This window comes from Microcebus murinus, chromosome 19 (assembly GCF_040939455.1).
Source record: "Microcebus murinus isolate Inina chromosome 19, M.murinus_Inina_mat1.0, whole genome shotgun sequence".
In the NCBI taxonomy this organism is placed as follows: Eukaryota; Metazoa; Chordata; class Mammalia; order Primates; family Cheirogaleidae; genus Microcebus; species Microcebus murinus.
The window spans coordinates 34,031,964-34,048,224 of NC_134122.1; the positions used below are offsets into that span (position 1 = coordinate 34,031,964).

The 16,261-nt window shown below is 37.8% G+C and overlaps 1 protein-coding gene across 3 annotated transcripts in view; it reads left to right on the forward strand.

Moving 5' to 3' along the window:
- Window positions 1–16,261, forward strand: part of AUTS2 (activator of transcription and developmental regulator AUTS2) — a 1,182,161-nt gene that overhangs the window by 350,576 nt on the left and 815,324 nt on the right. Inside the window, exon 1 of one of the 3 annotated variants that reach the window (XM_012764369.3) lies at window positions 5,497–12,165. The exons of the other annotated variants lie outside the window; for them this stretch is intronic. Coding sequence (XP_012619823.2) covers window positions 12,118–12,165 — 48 coding nt within the window. The 5' untranslated portion in view covers window positions 5,497–12,117. Of the gene's footprint in view, window positions 1–5,496; window positions 12,166–16,261 lie in introns of those variants that run through there. 3 annotated transcript variants of the gene reach the window in all.

Consider the following 16,261-nt stretch of genomic DNA (forward strand, 5'->3'; position numbering starts at 1 on the left):
TGTACTTGGAACACTGACCTAGAATGGAGATCTCTTAAGTTGAGATATGTGCTCCCTCCTCTCTACCTCCAACAAGATTTTTAGGATAAACAATTGGAACACAGAAAAAAGTAGTAGAAATTATGTTTAGATTGATTTTTATCTTTAAGAAAGACATTACACATTATTGATATTTGATATCTGAGTTGATAGTGCACATCACTCAGGCTATGAGACAATCAGTCTTGCACTCTTGTAGGGTATGGCAGGTCCTGAAGGAAGAGTGGGGGTTTCCAAAGAAGCAGACTCTTTCAGCCATTTGTTCCCAGTGTTGTGGAATGTGCTACATTTTGTGTGGCTCATAACGCATGTCAATGGGTTATATTATTTACTTTTAGCAAAGAGGAAAAGAGATTTCTAAAAATTCCTTCAAAGAAACTGTGGAATGAGACAATATAAACACAAGGCAACAGCAAAAAAATGACAGAGCTGACATTTTTTTATAAGCTTATCAACCATGTCCCTGGGTACAAATAGCAACTATATAATCATATCTAATAGGAAGTCAGCCAAAAAGTTGAAATTATTAAAAAAACAATGACTTTTGGGAACCATAGGTTATATCTATGATTATTAATGATTTACCTTGCCCTAAGAGGATATTGTACCTTGAGATGTTGGGTAAACCACTAAAAATTGTGTTCATTTTATATCAGTCCTTATATTTATTTGTATATTTTATGATAATCACAATGTATCAGCTTCATTTAAATAGTTATATATGTATCGGGAATATGTTCAGGTTTTTTTGTACTAATAAAGATTCCTAATTAAAAACATTTGGTGACCATTTCTGGCCTAGAGTAGTACTACTAGTAGAAACACCCAGTTATTGTTAATGGGTATCTTGGGGTCTAGATGAAGAGAAGAGGGAAAAGATGAGGCCACAGAAAGGAAGGAGACAGAGGGTGTTTGTGTACAAATTAGAGAACAGCCCTCCTCCTTGGGTAGATTCAGTTCCAAGGGCACCTGATTTGGTGAGTGGCCTGTGCTTTTATGCAAATTACAAAAAGTCTCCCCTTTCTTCTGGCATAGCAGCTCTGTGCTAGGGCACATGGTTTGGCAAGTGGGTTGTGGGCTGGATTTTAGTGCCCCTTTAGTACGTCATCCTGCAGGTATAGCCTATGCAACTAAGTGTGTGTAACAGTCCTGGTGATGAGGTACTGGGAAAAAAATAAAAGGAGGAAGAACAGGAGACATTGATGAATGTAGTAAGCAACAACAACTATTCCATACTCTTTTAATTATTTATTCATTAAACAATGTATTTGTAGAACACCTACTCTGTGCCCGCCATCTTCCATAGCAGGAATTGGCAAACTTTAGACCACTGGCCAAACCTGACCTGATGTCTATTTATGTAAATAAAGTTTTGCTTGGAATTTCACTATATTCCTTTGTTTAAGTATTTCTGTGGCTGCTTCTGAGCTATAATGTCATAGCTGAGTAATTGTGAGAGCCTGCAAAACCTAAAGTATTTACTATCTGGCCCTTTACTTAAAAATGTATGGACCTAAGCCATGGACTCTTTCTCTCTCATGTGCCCTGCTTGCCAGAAAACACCTCCATAAGAGCCAACTGAGGACACAGTAGGGCAAAGGGGCAGAGCTAAACACATGAAACCAGTTACATTCATTACTCAGGTGTCTGCACAAGCCATGTCGTGTAGAGGAGACGAGGGGCTAGGAGTCTACTGACTTTGGTTCTGAAATCAAGTCATTGTGTGACCTTCGCTCTGGGCTTCAGTTTTCCACCTAGGATATTGCACTGTATTAGTAATTCTCAAACTTTAATCTGTGTCAGAATCACCTAGAAAGCTTGTTGAACAAGTTGTTGGGCCCCACCATCTCCAAGGTTTCTGATTCAGTAAGTCTTGGGAGGGCCTGAGAATTTACATTTTTAACAAGTTCTCAGGTGATGCCAATAGGCAATATGACTAAATTGTTTTTTGGTTGCCTGCCTCTCTTTGACACTGGGAAGGAGAAGTCTAGAGTGTACACTGTGAGGAATAACATTTAGAGAGGAGCCACATCCTAGAAGCTTCTATGATATGTAAGTCAGAGCTATTCTGGACTAAATCGTAAATCCTCACATTTCAGAGGGAACTATGAAACAGTGCCAAAGGGAACTACTTATTGAACTCCCCTTAATAATCAATTGTCCCAAATTTTGCCCATTGCCTCTGAAAAATGATCAGTCTTTTAGGGTAGTGTGAAAGAACAGAACCTATTATGGCAGTTTATTTTTCATGATTGTTACCCCATCCTTACTACTATGACTGTTATTGTCTATATTTCTGCTTTTAAAAGCTCTTGTATCGTTCCTTTTATCTTTTTTATAAATTATTATTTTCTTAGTTACAATAAAATGTTAATGTTTAAAAAGATATTAGGAGCCTGTTGGTGCCAGAAACTACGCAAGTTACAGAACAGCTTTATTCAGTTCTCTCAAAAATCCTTGGGGGTATTTTATTTTTCTTATTTGACAAATGAATGGTAATTACAAATTAGGAGTCAGAGAAGCTAAGTAATGAGTGATCTGGACAATTTCAATATCCATGCAGATGACCATCACATAGCAAGCTTTCTAGATCTTTGGCTCTTCCCCTCTAGTCCTTACCTGTATTTCTTCCTTACTGTCCATTCTCGTTTTTGGATCTTGAAACTTATTGTCACCTAGGATTTCTCTTATGAACTTCAATATCATTCTATCACTGCAGCTCAGGAGTCCATCCCTTTCTAAAGCTATCTCTTATCCCCTTTTTCTGCCGACAGAAGTAATTTTTCTTTCCTGAACTATTTCTGTATTATCAACCTTTATTTAGTATGAAGTACACTTCGTACTGAATTATATTGATTATGTTTCTAGCCCCTTAGTACATAGCATCCTTTACAAAACTTATTTTGTCTTATTTCTTTAGCCTATACAGAACCTAGTACTGTGTCTGGTTTATGGTAGGTCTCCATAAATAATGGTTTACAGAGCTAGAGAATATAAAACAAGGATTTGAGTTCAGGTCTGTCTTACTTCACAGTACAGCTGCTCTATTCAGGCCTCCCAAAGCCTGAAGCCTATTTATTTCTAGTCTGATCTGGATGAAGAAGGAATTACTTAATAGGTGATGCCATTTGTGAGATGCCTTATCTATTTCTCCATATCCAGTCTGCTATCAGTGATGATTTTTGATTTTGTCAAACTGTATTTTCTCTTTTCACCTAAAGTTCAAACAAAATAATTTTAGACTGTATCCTAAGAACATTTGGAAACATGACATTTCAGGTCTATTTTCCCCTTTTACTTTAAAAAAGTATATAATTGCTAATTGCTGCACTCTAAGTAGAGATAGATGATACGTATGTTTGTGACAATTTTCCAGAGGGAGAGTAAGTAACCAGGTTCATTTTTCCATAATGTGAATGCTATTCACAAACTATTACCATAATTGATGTACCAAGCCACTGTAGGGTAAATAATGTGTTGTGTGCAGGATGCAAGCTAGTAGTCAATGAATATTAAAGAACAAAACCTCATTTTAAAAGAGAAACTGTAATTATAATCATTCTGAATTCATACTGCACAACCAGTTAAAATAACGTGGCTGCCATTTATTTGTGTCATTTTGTATATAAAGGGAACTAGGTATGTGAGTTGAGTTGTATAGAAACATGTATATACATACACACATATTTTTATAAAAAGACACAATATTGAACTTTAGAATCAGTCATTTTTCTTTCTTTCTTTTCTTTTTTTTTTTTTTTTTGGAAACAGAGTCTCAACTAGGCTAGAGTGCCATGGCGTCAGCCTAGCTCACCGCAACCTCAAATTCTTGGGCTCAAGCGATCCTCCTGCCTCAGCTTCCCAAGGAGCTGGACTACAGGCATGTGCCACCATGCACAGCTAATTTTTTTTCTATATATTTTTAGTTGTCCAATTAATTTTTTCTATTTTTAGTAGAGATGGGGTCTTGCTCTTGCTCAGGCTGGTCTCGAACTCCTAAGCTCAAACGATCCACCCTCCTCAGCCTCCCAGAGTGCTAGGATTACAGGCGTGAGCCACCTAGAATCAGTCATTTTTCAAAGGTATTTGGTGAAGAGATTAGGTGAACATGCAGAGTTAACCGGTGAAATATATATTGATGGTAAAGAGCACAATTTGTTTTCTTATCTTTTACTTCTATAGGTATTTTATGTCTACCTAGAATTTTATCCCTTCTCGTGACCTAATCAGCTCCTGTATTTTCTCCAAAACTTCCTTTTCATTGGAAGTCTTTCTTGTCCATCTCTAATCCCAGCCTAAAATGACTTGGCAGTCTGCTTGGGGAGACTAATGATACACATAAGAAATGACTTATGACTTCCGATTATAAAACAACAAATCTCCAAAGTGCAAATAAATACACCACGCACAGAAGTTGATTAGCATGTAGAATGCAATAAGAGGGATTATTCTGTGTGTGTGTGTGTGTGTGTGTGTGTGTGTAGTTTCTTCTACAGGGATTGGTTTGCTGTCCACACATGCATGAACCCCTCAGTATGTATTGTTGGTCACCTCTTTTTGTACATGAGATGTTGCATTATTTTTGTAAAATATTTAACTTTTGTTTTTGGTTATTAGTGTCTCTAAAATGTTTTCTGATATAACTGGAAAGGATCATATTCTGTTGGTGTGTAGTTTTTGATGGAACGCTTAGGAAAATGCAGTATGGGTTATGTGAAATGTATAATTCCTTCTATCTCTAACAAGTTCTGAATTCAAAGGGAAAGGTGCTGTTCTGTCTCTTGAATTTGAGTGTTTTGGGTACATACGTTTTACATACAGACAAGGTGATTGTGTCAGAGTTTACTTTTTATTTTATTTTATTTTTTATTTTATTTTAGACAGATTCTCACTCTGTTGCCCGGGCTAAAGTGCCGTGGCACCAGCCTAGCTCACAGCAACCTCAAACTCCTGGGCTCAAGTAATCCTCCTGCCTCAGCTTCCTGAGTAGCTGAGACTATATGTATGCGCTACCATGCCCGGCTAATTTTTTCTATATGTTTTTAGTTATCCAGCTAATTCCTTCCTTCCTTCCTTCCTTCCTTCCTTCCTTCCTTCCTTCCTTCCTTCCTTCCTTCCTTCCTTCCTTCCTTCCTTCCTTCCTTCCTTCCTTCCTTCCTTCCTTCCTTCCTTCCTTCCTTCCTTCCTTCCTTCCTTCCTTCCTTCCTTCCTTCCTTCCTTCCTTCCTTCCTTCCTTCCTTCCTTCCTTCCTTCCTTCCTTCCTTCCTTCCTTCCTTCCTTCCTTCCTTCCTTCCTTCCTTCCTTCCTTCCTTCCTTCCTTCCTTCCTTCCTTCCTTCCTTCCTTCCTTCCTTCCTTCCCTCCCTCCCTCCCTCCCTCCCTCCCTCCCTCCCTCCCTCTCTTTTCTCTCTTTTCTTTCTTTCTTTTCGTTTTTTTTTTTTTTTTAGTAGAGACTAGGTCTCACTCTTGCTTAGACTGATCTCTAACTCCTGAGCTCAAATGATCCGCCTGCCTCAGTCTCCCAGAATGGTAGGATTATAGGCATGAGCCACTGCGCCTGGCCTACTTTTATATTTTAAAATAGATCATAGTGTGTCTATTCTTAGGAACCTTTTATGAAAATTTCTTCAACATTGAACCTATTCTTAGTTGTAATCTCAGTATATATCTGATAAGTTCCTTCAAATACATAGCTATTCCTTCTACACTATGGGGATCTGTTGACCTTTCCTCTTATAGAAATGAAAATAAAAATATGGACATGGTTTTTTAGCTCAAAATTCTCTGGCCCTCCACGTGAGACACAATCAGTTTATTTAGCTAGTTTATACAACTGGACATATTTATATAATAGAAAAATTAGTAAATAGAATGTTTAGACAGAGCCCACGTTGTAAGGCTGTGCTAGCTCTTCCTCTCAAAAGAGTATTATTTGTTTTAGCAGGTTTTTCTCCCTTTAATCCAATTTTAAAACAGTTCAGCGTTTCTAAAGCCTTTTTGGAAGAAGCCTTGGAGTTGAACCTTATGGAGGCTGTTCTCATCCTCCAGTCTTCCTACAAGGATGGCTTGGTGTTCCTTGAAACCATTCTCCTACCTTGAGAATTCTAGATGGGCCTCTGGCCCGGTTCCCTCAAGGATTCTGGAAACTACTTAGCAGGGAGTCTGTGCCATGAATCTGTTCTTGGCAGTGGGCCCTGGCTTCTTTCCTGCTAGGCCCCCTGCCTCTTAGGAGCAGAGAGGAGATCAGATGCAGATAACACAGGAATGATTTCTGCCTCTTAAAATGCTCAGATGATATGCACTTCTCCCTCCCCCTAAGGGTTTAAGGAAGAACACATTTATCATGGAGTGTAGCTAATAGGAAATAGCACGGAGCTTTCTTTTTCTGCTCAATAGCAGAGCGTAGGTTGCAAACCTTTCTGTTTACTGATTCAGCTGTTTCTCTTTATAGTTTACATTATAATTGAAGTCATTATAAGCTTTACTGTTAATCTAAACTTCTGAACTGTTTCATTAGCAAACTCTTGGAGGGTCAAAGGAAACTTTTATAAAATGTTGTATGTCTGAGATGAGAATTGTGAAGTAAGTAAAGGTAGGGTGGTATGTGTGTGTGTGTGTGTTAGTATTCACAGCTTGTGCATAAATGCATGTGCATGGTTGGGTAGGGAGTAGGAGGGCTGAAAAAGAGAGGAAAAGTTATTCCCAGCAGAAGAAGACCATATACAAAGGCTGAAAAACTCTTGAAGTTTTCAATACATAAATGAATTCTTCTGAAAGTTTTGTAAGAGCTGTGACTAGCTCTGTTTCATGAGAAAAGGGAAAGTTCTTGAGCACCCATTGTACCTGTTCAGACTCTCTTGACAAGCATTCTGATGCTCTGCCAGAGGAAATGGTATATTCCAAGTGCAGCTGCAATGGAAATAGAGTTCTGTTAGTGCAGCTGAAGCAATCCCTCCATATAGATCATTTTATTTTAATAGTAAACTATCTGTTTAAAACAAAAAAGGCAATAAGAGTTATAAGAAGGGGTTTATGCCAGGAAATGAAAATGAGTTGCTGCAGAACCCTGTCTTAGTTGTGGTTTCAGAGTTATTAAAAGGGCTCAATTGTTAGTTTGTTATATCTCTGTGGGTGTTTTTGTGAACTTCTAATTCTCCAGAAAACATTAGGGGTAAAATAGCAGTCAGACTTTATTAGATAACACACCCCTCTTGGAGAAGATGACAGACTTGTAGCTCATAAGCTGTAGCATCTTTCACCAGTCATGCCCTCCAGGGAAATAGGTAGACTTCTGGTGTTTTCTCTGGTCCTCTTCCTCCTTTCCTGGTGGCATGTTAGGGTTTGAATGTAATCAAAGGATGATTAAGGATCTATCATAGCAGGTAGAATTTCTGACTGGAAGTCTTAAGAAGTGATATTTCTATAGTGCCTTCAGCTGACTGTACTTACTAAGCAGAGGTTAGGAGATCATGATGTAAGTTAAGGTGACATTGCCTTTACCTTTTATCAAGCTCAATTATGAGCCTAGAGCTATGTTAACTGCTTTTCAGCTGTGAGCCTATTTAATTCTCACAGGAATCCTCATTTTAAAATAGGTTTGATTACCCTCAGTTTACAGATGTGGGAACATGAGGTTTAGAGAGAGAAGTGATTAGTTTGAAGTTATACCCAGCATTTGGCATGGCTGGAATTAGAACTGAGCCCTTCTATCTCCAAAACTTTTATGTGTAACCACTGCCAGATACATTGTACTCTCTCATGTAAACTAGTCTTTTCTCATTGCCTCCATTAATTCTTCATTTAAAGATGCTTTAAACAAAATACAACCAATAATCTACCTCTTAAATTGAGCTTCATCTTCTCCCTCCCCTCCCTCTCAAACTAATATCCTATACTTATGCAAATATTAGATATTTGGAGTATAAAATGAGTAGAACATCTCCCTCTTCTCTCTTTGACTCTAACAGAATTTATATGCTCTTATTAGTTCCCACTGTTCCACAATCATGTTATATCACCTGAAATGTATAACACAATTTTAGTCTTACAGGCCGGGCGCTGTGGCTCACGCCTGTAATCCTAGCTCTTGGGAGGCCGAGGCGGGCGGATTGCTCAAGGTCAGGAGTTCAAAACCAGCCTGAGCAAGAGCGAGACCCCGTCTCTACTATAAATAGAAAGAAATTAATTGGCCAACTGATATATATATAAAAAATTAGCTGGGCATGGTGGCGCATGCCTGTAGTCCCAGCTACTCGGGAGGCTGAGGCAGAAGGATCACTCAAGCCCAGGAGTTTGAGGTTGCTGTGAGCTAGGCTGACGCCACGGCACTCACTCTAGCCTGGACAACAAAGTGAGACTCTGTCTCAAAAAAAAAAAAAAAAAAATTTTAGTCTTACATTCTTCTCATAGAGACTCTTACATAAGGTGGCATGATGAAGTTGAAAAAGCTTATAGATCCAGCTCAGTCATAGACCTCTGTGAAGTCACTTTACCTCTCTGGGATTTATATTTATCACTATGGTGTTTGATCCAGGTCAGTTCACAGTCTGGGAAGCCCAGCTTTTTTCTGGACACTGAATAGGTCACTACCCTTTTGAGTATGTAGTATTTTAAGTGTTTGTTGAAGAAATGGATAATAAAATATTAATTCATTAAAAAGCATTACTAAATTCTTGCATTTTGTGTTCCTTAATCAATGCATGACTGCTAAAATTCAGTATGTTATAGAATGGGGAGTTTACTATTTGTTTTTACTTGGAAGGGGGGTCCTCATGTGAGAGGTTATAATACCGGTTTTCATGAACTTTTAAAGTCCCTCCCCAGGTAGAATATTCACAAAACTTATGAATGAGTCTATCTGATTACCCAAATTCTGTCTTTTTGAAATCTTTCATTGTCTTACATTTTTTCCTTCTCTGTGAGCCTTTAGATTTATGACCAAGGGGGAAAAGTCACAAGGAAATGGACTGACATTCAAAAAACCCCCACTGTTCCATAATCTGTCCTGAAGATATGATATATTTTATTGTCACGTATCCAAGTACAATTGGTGGTCAGTTGTCACCCTGTCACCTTTCTCCTCCATACCCCATCTTTGCCGTGAAACCCTGGACACCTCACTACTCTCTCAGACCGTGAGCCCCTCTGGCCTCCTTTCCTTATCCAGCTTGTGTCACCTTTGTAATCCCATCAGCAACCTCAGTTCCTTGAAGCTCTTGTCCTTCTGCCCATTTTCTCTCAGGAATGTGTCAGTCATCTGCTTTCTTGAGACTCTGTTCCTCTTGGGAGAATCAAACTATGTCTGGACTGCTGTTATTATAGATCAATGGGCTTCAACATCTGATAGCTTTTTCAGTGTTGTCCATCAGTGCATTTACTGATTTGCTTTTTCTGTACTTTTGTTTGTAGTTCCAAACTTTCCGCACTCTCCTCAAGGCTACAATGATAGTAAACATTTATTGAGAACTTAGTTGTATTAGAGAATATGTGCTAAGGACTTCACATGCATTATCTCATTTCCATTCATGCTATGTGACCTAACTTTTCCTTTCTCATCCATCGAGCCAACCAGCAAATACTAAATAAGCCTCAACTGTGTCTAGGCACCAAGCCAAGCTACAGGCTGTAACTATGATTGAAGCAGGTTGGAGACTTGCTATCAAGAGACCTCCATTTCAGAGGGAGATGCAGAAAGTAAATAGGCAGCAATAACAGTGTATTGTACGTGCTAAGAAAGGGAGAAGATCAGTAGATGCACCTAACCCAGACTTGCTGATAAAGATAAGGTAGATTTCTTGAAAGCGATAGCTAAGTTCCAATCTAAAGGATGAGGGAATATGACGGAGAAACGTGGGTATTCTGAACAAGAAGAACACTTGCCTGCTGGAAAGATTTCAGGGAATTGAGGGGCCAGTAAAAATAGAGACATTGTTCTCAGAGAAATTAGAGGGAGGTCTTTTTTTGGTGTGAATTCCATCTCTTCTCTCTTCTCTCTTCTGTCTTCTCTCCTCTCTCCTCTCTTCTCCTTCTATGTGATCTGTATCCCCAGTGAGTTACTACTTTGAATTAGAATCCACTGAGATCCTTTATTGTACATGGGTCTTAGGAAATGAGTTTGATACCCTTGCTGTCAATCTCAACATGAAGTTTTACTGTGCACTTGTGTAGCTGCTCTGCTGAAATAATATTAGACTGTTAGGTTGGGTGTAGAGGGAAATACTTCAGAATTATTACAGGGATGTTTATAATTATTATGACTGACTTGATGTAGGGATAGGGTTTTTCAGGAAGGCTTATCAGTGATTGCCACTTCTAAAATCTCTAGTGCTAAAACAAAGCTGCTACTCAGCATGATGGTATGAATAGCAGCTTCAAAAATGGAAGTATATTTCTTTTCCATAAAGACATTTAATGAATGACACTTTTAGGTCTTAGCAAATGTTATGCCTTCAAACACCTTGGCTGAGGAGAGAGCATGATGTGCCTCAAGTGAAAGGTTTATAGGTCCACATTTTTGATGCTTATGTGACTTAGAGGCAGGGAAATGAAACAGTGGACCATACATACCCCTGGACCTTTGCAGGGAGAAAGGGACATGAGCCCCCATGTGTACTTTGACCCTTTTGATTGCAATAAAGGCTGCCTGTTAGCTTTAATTCTCCATTCAGTTTTGGGAATAAGAGTGGGCACAGAGTAAAATATTTTACACTACTTCACAATTTTCCAAACTGCTTTGGAAGATGGAGGCTGATAACATCATACATTCAAACTCATCTGCTTTACACATCCTCTTTTTACAAGTGGGGATAGTTTACAGCATCCTATGGATGATGGATCTTAATTATTTTGTGTTTGATGAATATTTCACTTGGCAACAGAGATGTAGGAAACAGGGAGGAGAGATGTGCCATCATCATATTAAATATTTTGAGAATCACTATTTCTCATGCGCTTGGATATCTCTAGGATATTACCTGTAGTGGAGTAGTGCTCAGGTGCTTCACATTCACATATGCTGAAGCCATGCTCCTAGATTTAACCCCTTTTCCCTTATTTCTTGCATCTTGTAAAATGGGTGCTGATGCTATTTCACAGTTTTTTTTGAAGTCTTGAGAAGTTTAATGAATTAGTAGTACTATATAACAAAAATAAAAATACTCTTTACATTTCTGAAAAAAATTTGTATTTATAAACTGTTAATCATTTTTCCAAGCTATTAGTTCCTGTGGCTGAATACCAGGAGCTGTTTTGGCAACAAGAACAAGTAAAAGGGCATAACAAGAGAAAGCTGTCCCAGTTTTTCTTTCTGTAGCTACAGGAGGTTGGAAGATGTTGTTTCAGCTGGAGAATTTAAGATGGATTCCTATTCACTTTTTGCTAAAGAGACTGGACTGTTTTTTAGTGTTGTAATCTTCTGTAGGAGTGGAGAAAGGTCACTTCCTGATCTTGTTTTGGAGATCATGGGGTTAAAGCCATGGCACAGTCCTTTCCTTCCATACAGGCTCTTGTCAGAATAATGTTTGGCCAGGTGTTAATCTGTGTCCTGAGGGGAGTGCTGGAATTTATTATTCATCCTGTGGGAGAAGGGGTGGGAGGAGAAAGCTGTCCTTCTGGGAGAGTACCAGGGCCAGGGCTTGCCTCCTGCCATTACTGACATGTGCCATTTGTGATGAAGGCAGCTGAAGTCCATTTGAGGAATTCTCTTGTCAGCCAGCCAAGAGAGAAACACAGAGGGAGCCAGAGGGAGGGAGCAGCAGGCAGCTTGGCAAGGCAGTCCTGGAGTGCAGTTTCCGGAGGAAGATCACACACAGTGTTTTAGGCGCTAGGGGAAGGTGTGCAGGAGCTTAAAGAGGAAGGAGGTCAGGTTTGAAACAGTAGATTTTCCTTTAAAAAAAACTTTTTTTTATTCCTTTTGTCCCTCCTCTCTTTGAATACATGTTATCCTTTGGAAAACTCAGCATCTGAAAGAAGCCTTTGCTGACACATTGCTTTTTCTCCAGCACTCTATTGTGGGTTTTCTTTGTTTTTCCTCTTTTTGGTTTTTCCCCACCCTCTTTTCCTCTGAGGGCAGGAGGTGGAAAATGATCAAGTCAAGCTGGTTCTATGTTAAGTTCAAGTATGCAGAGAAGGTAAGTCAACATGTTTTGTTTTCCCAAGGGAAACCTGCCACTTCCCTCCAGTCTTCTCATGTTGATGGTCTTCTCTTGCAGTCAGGGAAGTGAATGGAGCTGAGAAGTTTTATTTGTGAATGTGTTTCCTCTGGCATAATGAGTCTTGGATGGAACATAGGCTCTGTGCTTGCAATTTGACATTGCCACATTGCTGCTGACCAAGAGGAAGGAATCTTCAGGCTCTGTTCCGAAAGCATTATTTAGAGTTTAAAGAGGAAAAATAGTGCAATAACAGGAAAGGCAGGATGCGCTGCTTTAGATTGAATAGAGAATTTTCAACAGGAATATTGTTATGAAACTTGATGCATTTTTTGTTCCAAAACAAATTGACAGTCATTTCTCATTACCTGTAGTTTGCTTAGTCAGAGATTTTATTTTTTCAGTTAACTATGCTCATTCATGTATAATATAAGAGCTTTGCAATATTAATATTATTTGGGTGTAGGAAGAATCCCCATCATGTTGTTTAACCATATATGAGATTATTTTTTTACTGTCTGTTGGGGGGATTATTTCTTAGAGAAAGAGGAATTTGGTTGTGCCTGAAATTTTGATGTTAAACAGTTCTACTTTTTAACATACCACTACTAGAATTTTAGGAAAAAGTATGTACTTCCTACTATAGCTTCACTTACCTGGGAATGTTTGACATATTTTTGGTTCTGGATTCATATGTGTCACTTAGTCTGTTGGGAATTTACAGGGTTTGTAATGAGGTTTCCAGGAGGATCCTAAAATGCTTCCTTGTTGAAATCTTTCTTCCCTAATTTGATTTTTGAAAACATTGACATTACTGACTGTACAGTTAAGCTGAATATCTAGAGAATGGAATCATCATGTGGCAAGATGGAAAATTGTGATGACTGTCTTCATATTCCTTATGATTATATGCATAAGCACATTAAAAATCCCTGCTCCATTCATCTCCTTTAAAAAGAAGTCAGAACACTTCGGGCTCATTTTTTCTGTATGTATTTGTTTCTTCTATGTTTACATGACAGCAAAATTACTTCTTTACCCATAATGAAATTTTAGGATTTTTATTTAAAAGATCTATTCTCCATTTTAAATCCATTTGCATTGTTAATTATTAAAGCTATTATAACTAAAATATTATCTCTTTGGGTACAGGAATGGGAAAGGTTATCCTCGTAGTTTGGGATTTATTTTTTCCTCAACGCATTACTTTCCTTTGAGAAGTCTACTACCCATTGTTTGCTGTTATGAATTTTGCTAACTTACAACTGTACTCTGACTCCTTAATCTTTTCCTTTTATCTTGAATGTTCTGTCATGGGAACCTGAAACTCAGAATTAAAGCCCATGAATAAACTGATGTTAAAAGGGTAAAACCATTTCAAGAAATGATCTTCATAAAAAGAAAAAGAAGGTGAACATTAAGCTAATTACTTCATTTGAATTATCGTATTGCTTTTCCTTTAGCAACCAAACAAGGAGAGAATGCATTCATATACCAAGACATGAGTGTAATATGAAGCTATATTACGTAGGGCTTGATACCTATTAGGAGAATATCCTTGTTTTATAAGGATAGGGGAAAAAGAGAAACAGGAATCTCAGTTGTGTTTTGGGCATGCTTACAGTGCTCTAGATCTCTGTGATTCTCAGCAGAACTTTTTATTCTTTTGTTCTTTCACACTGAATCATTTTTTAAAAATTTACATTGGAGACTTTTTTCTTTAAAGTTCATCAAAATAGGTTGAATTTTATCTGGAGAGAGAAAACGTCTTAGTATAATCACAGGGACAGAAATGCTCAAAAACCAAATTTAAACCATTCTTTTCATATTCTTTCAAAAATCCATTCTTATAAAGGATTCTTAATTTGGAATTTCCTCCACTATCTTAAAAAGGACAAAAAAGAAATACTTCTTTCCATTTTCAAACACTGACCATTTTGATTTGATATAAACTTAATAATTGTTGGAAAGGAATTTCTTCTGTGAAGCTTGCCCACGACTATAAGAAAATACATTGCACAATATGTTCAATAGCTATTTCCTAGTTCATCATTTGGAAAATGATTTAATCAGTCTTCAGTAGTGAGAAAGGAAAATTAGGAATGTCAAGTAATGTACAACCAAAAACAATGGCATAGGAGAACGCTATTCCCTTATGATCATCAGGATTATGATCCCTTTCTAAAATTAAAAATAAGGCTAGACGCTGTGGATCATACCTGTAATCTGAGCACTTGGGGAGGCCGAAGCAGGAGAATTGTTTAAGACCAGTCTGGGCAATATAGTGAGACCCTTTCCCTACCAAAAAACAAAATTAGTCGGGTGTGGTGGTGCATGCCTGTAGCCCCAGCTACTTGGGAGGCTGAGGTGGGATGATCACTGGAGCCCAAGAGTTTGAGGCTGCAGTGAGCTATGATTGCACCACTGTATTGCAGCATGGGTGACAGAGTAAGACCTTGTGTCTTTCAAAAAGAAAAAAAGTACATATATTAATAGTAAAACAAAAAGCTCTTTTACCACCACCATACAAATACACACTTTTTAAGAATTTCTGTGTAAATTACTTTTAAGAGTTGTCTCGTTTTTGAATTAGGTTGGTATCCAGCCCCTATTCCTTCTGAACGAGTGCTTTCTTGAGTTAAGTTCTTCATACTACCATTTCCCTTCTCATTCTACATTTCTCCCTGAGCAATCTTCTATTTGTGTATGTTTTTCTGTGTACTATAATGATTGATTCCTAAATCTCCATAACTAGTCTAATAATGTCTTTCTTTTGAGTTCCAGAGGCCTGTATTTATTGACTAGGTAGATATCTGTCCTGAAGTTCAACAGATAATTCAAAGACAACATCTCTAAAATTCAGTTAATTTCTGTTTCCTTAACTACACTTTTCCTTCCTCTTTTATTTCCTGGCATAGTAAAGCATAGCTATCCAGCTGGTCATCTGCATTCCCAAAGCATCTGTTTTAGTTCTGTTCTTACCATCCCCCTTCTGGCTTATTAGAGGAGGCTTGTAATCTGTACCCCTGCTGCATTCATGGTGCCTTCCAGGACCCTGCTGGAGTGATCTTATTAAAAAGTCAATCTGAGTCTCTTATTTCCCTGCCTGTTAATGGTTGTCCTCACCCACCTAACTGAGCATCCTCACTTTTTATCTGTCAGCAGTGCTAGTACATGGCCTTGTATGTGCATAATTCCTCTTAGTGTAATTACTTGTTCACCTGTATCCTCTATAGTAACATATGAACATTGTCTTTTAAATTTTTATGTCCATAATCCCAGCACTCAATAGATGCTTAGTTATACCCTAAATGCTATTGAGCAAATCTGACTTTTTACAGGAGTCTGGCATAATTTGAATTCTGCTTCTATGATTTTTCTGGTAGTATATGACATTGGGCAATTTACTGAAACTCGATGAAATTGTTTCCTCATATATTAAATGGGGAAAATTATCACTTAGTATATTTTTTAAACTTTTTATTATGTAATGATAGTATTATAGTGTATAATAATAGTATAGCATGCAGTTTTAAGAAATAACAGAGAGAGATACCACATGCCCTTTACCTAGTTTCCCCAATGGTAACATCTTGTAAAATTGTAGTAAAATATCATAACCAAGATATTGACATTAATACAGTGAAATCATAGAACGGTTATATCACCAAAAGAATCTCTCAGGTTAGCCTTCATAGCCATACCACTTTCCTCTTATTCCCATACCCCCATCATTAACACCTGATAATCAGTCATTTTTCTTTTATTTTTATAATTTTGTCATCTCAAGAATATTATATAAATGGAATCATATAATATGCAACTTTTTGGAGTCTTTTTTCACTTAGCATCATTCTCTGAAGATTCATACAGGTTGTTGTATACTGTTTATTTTGTTTCTGAGTAGTATTCCATAGTATGGATGTACCATAGTTTATTTAATTATTCCTCCATTGATAGACATCTGGGTTGTTTCCACACAACTGCTGTGAACATTTATGTACAGGTTTTGGTGTGGACATAAGTTTTCTTTTCTCTGGGATAAATGCCCAAGAGTACAATTGCTGAGTAGTAT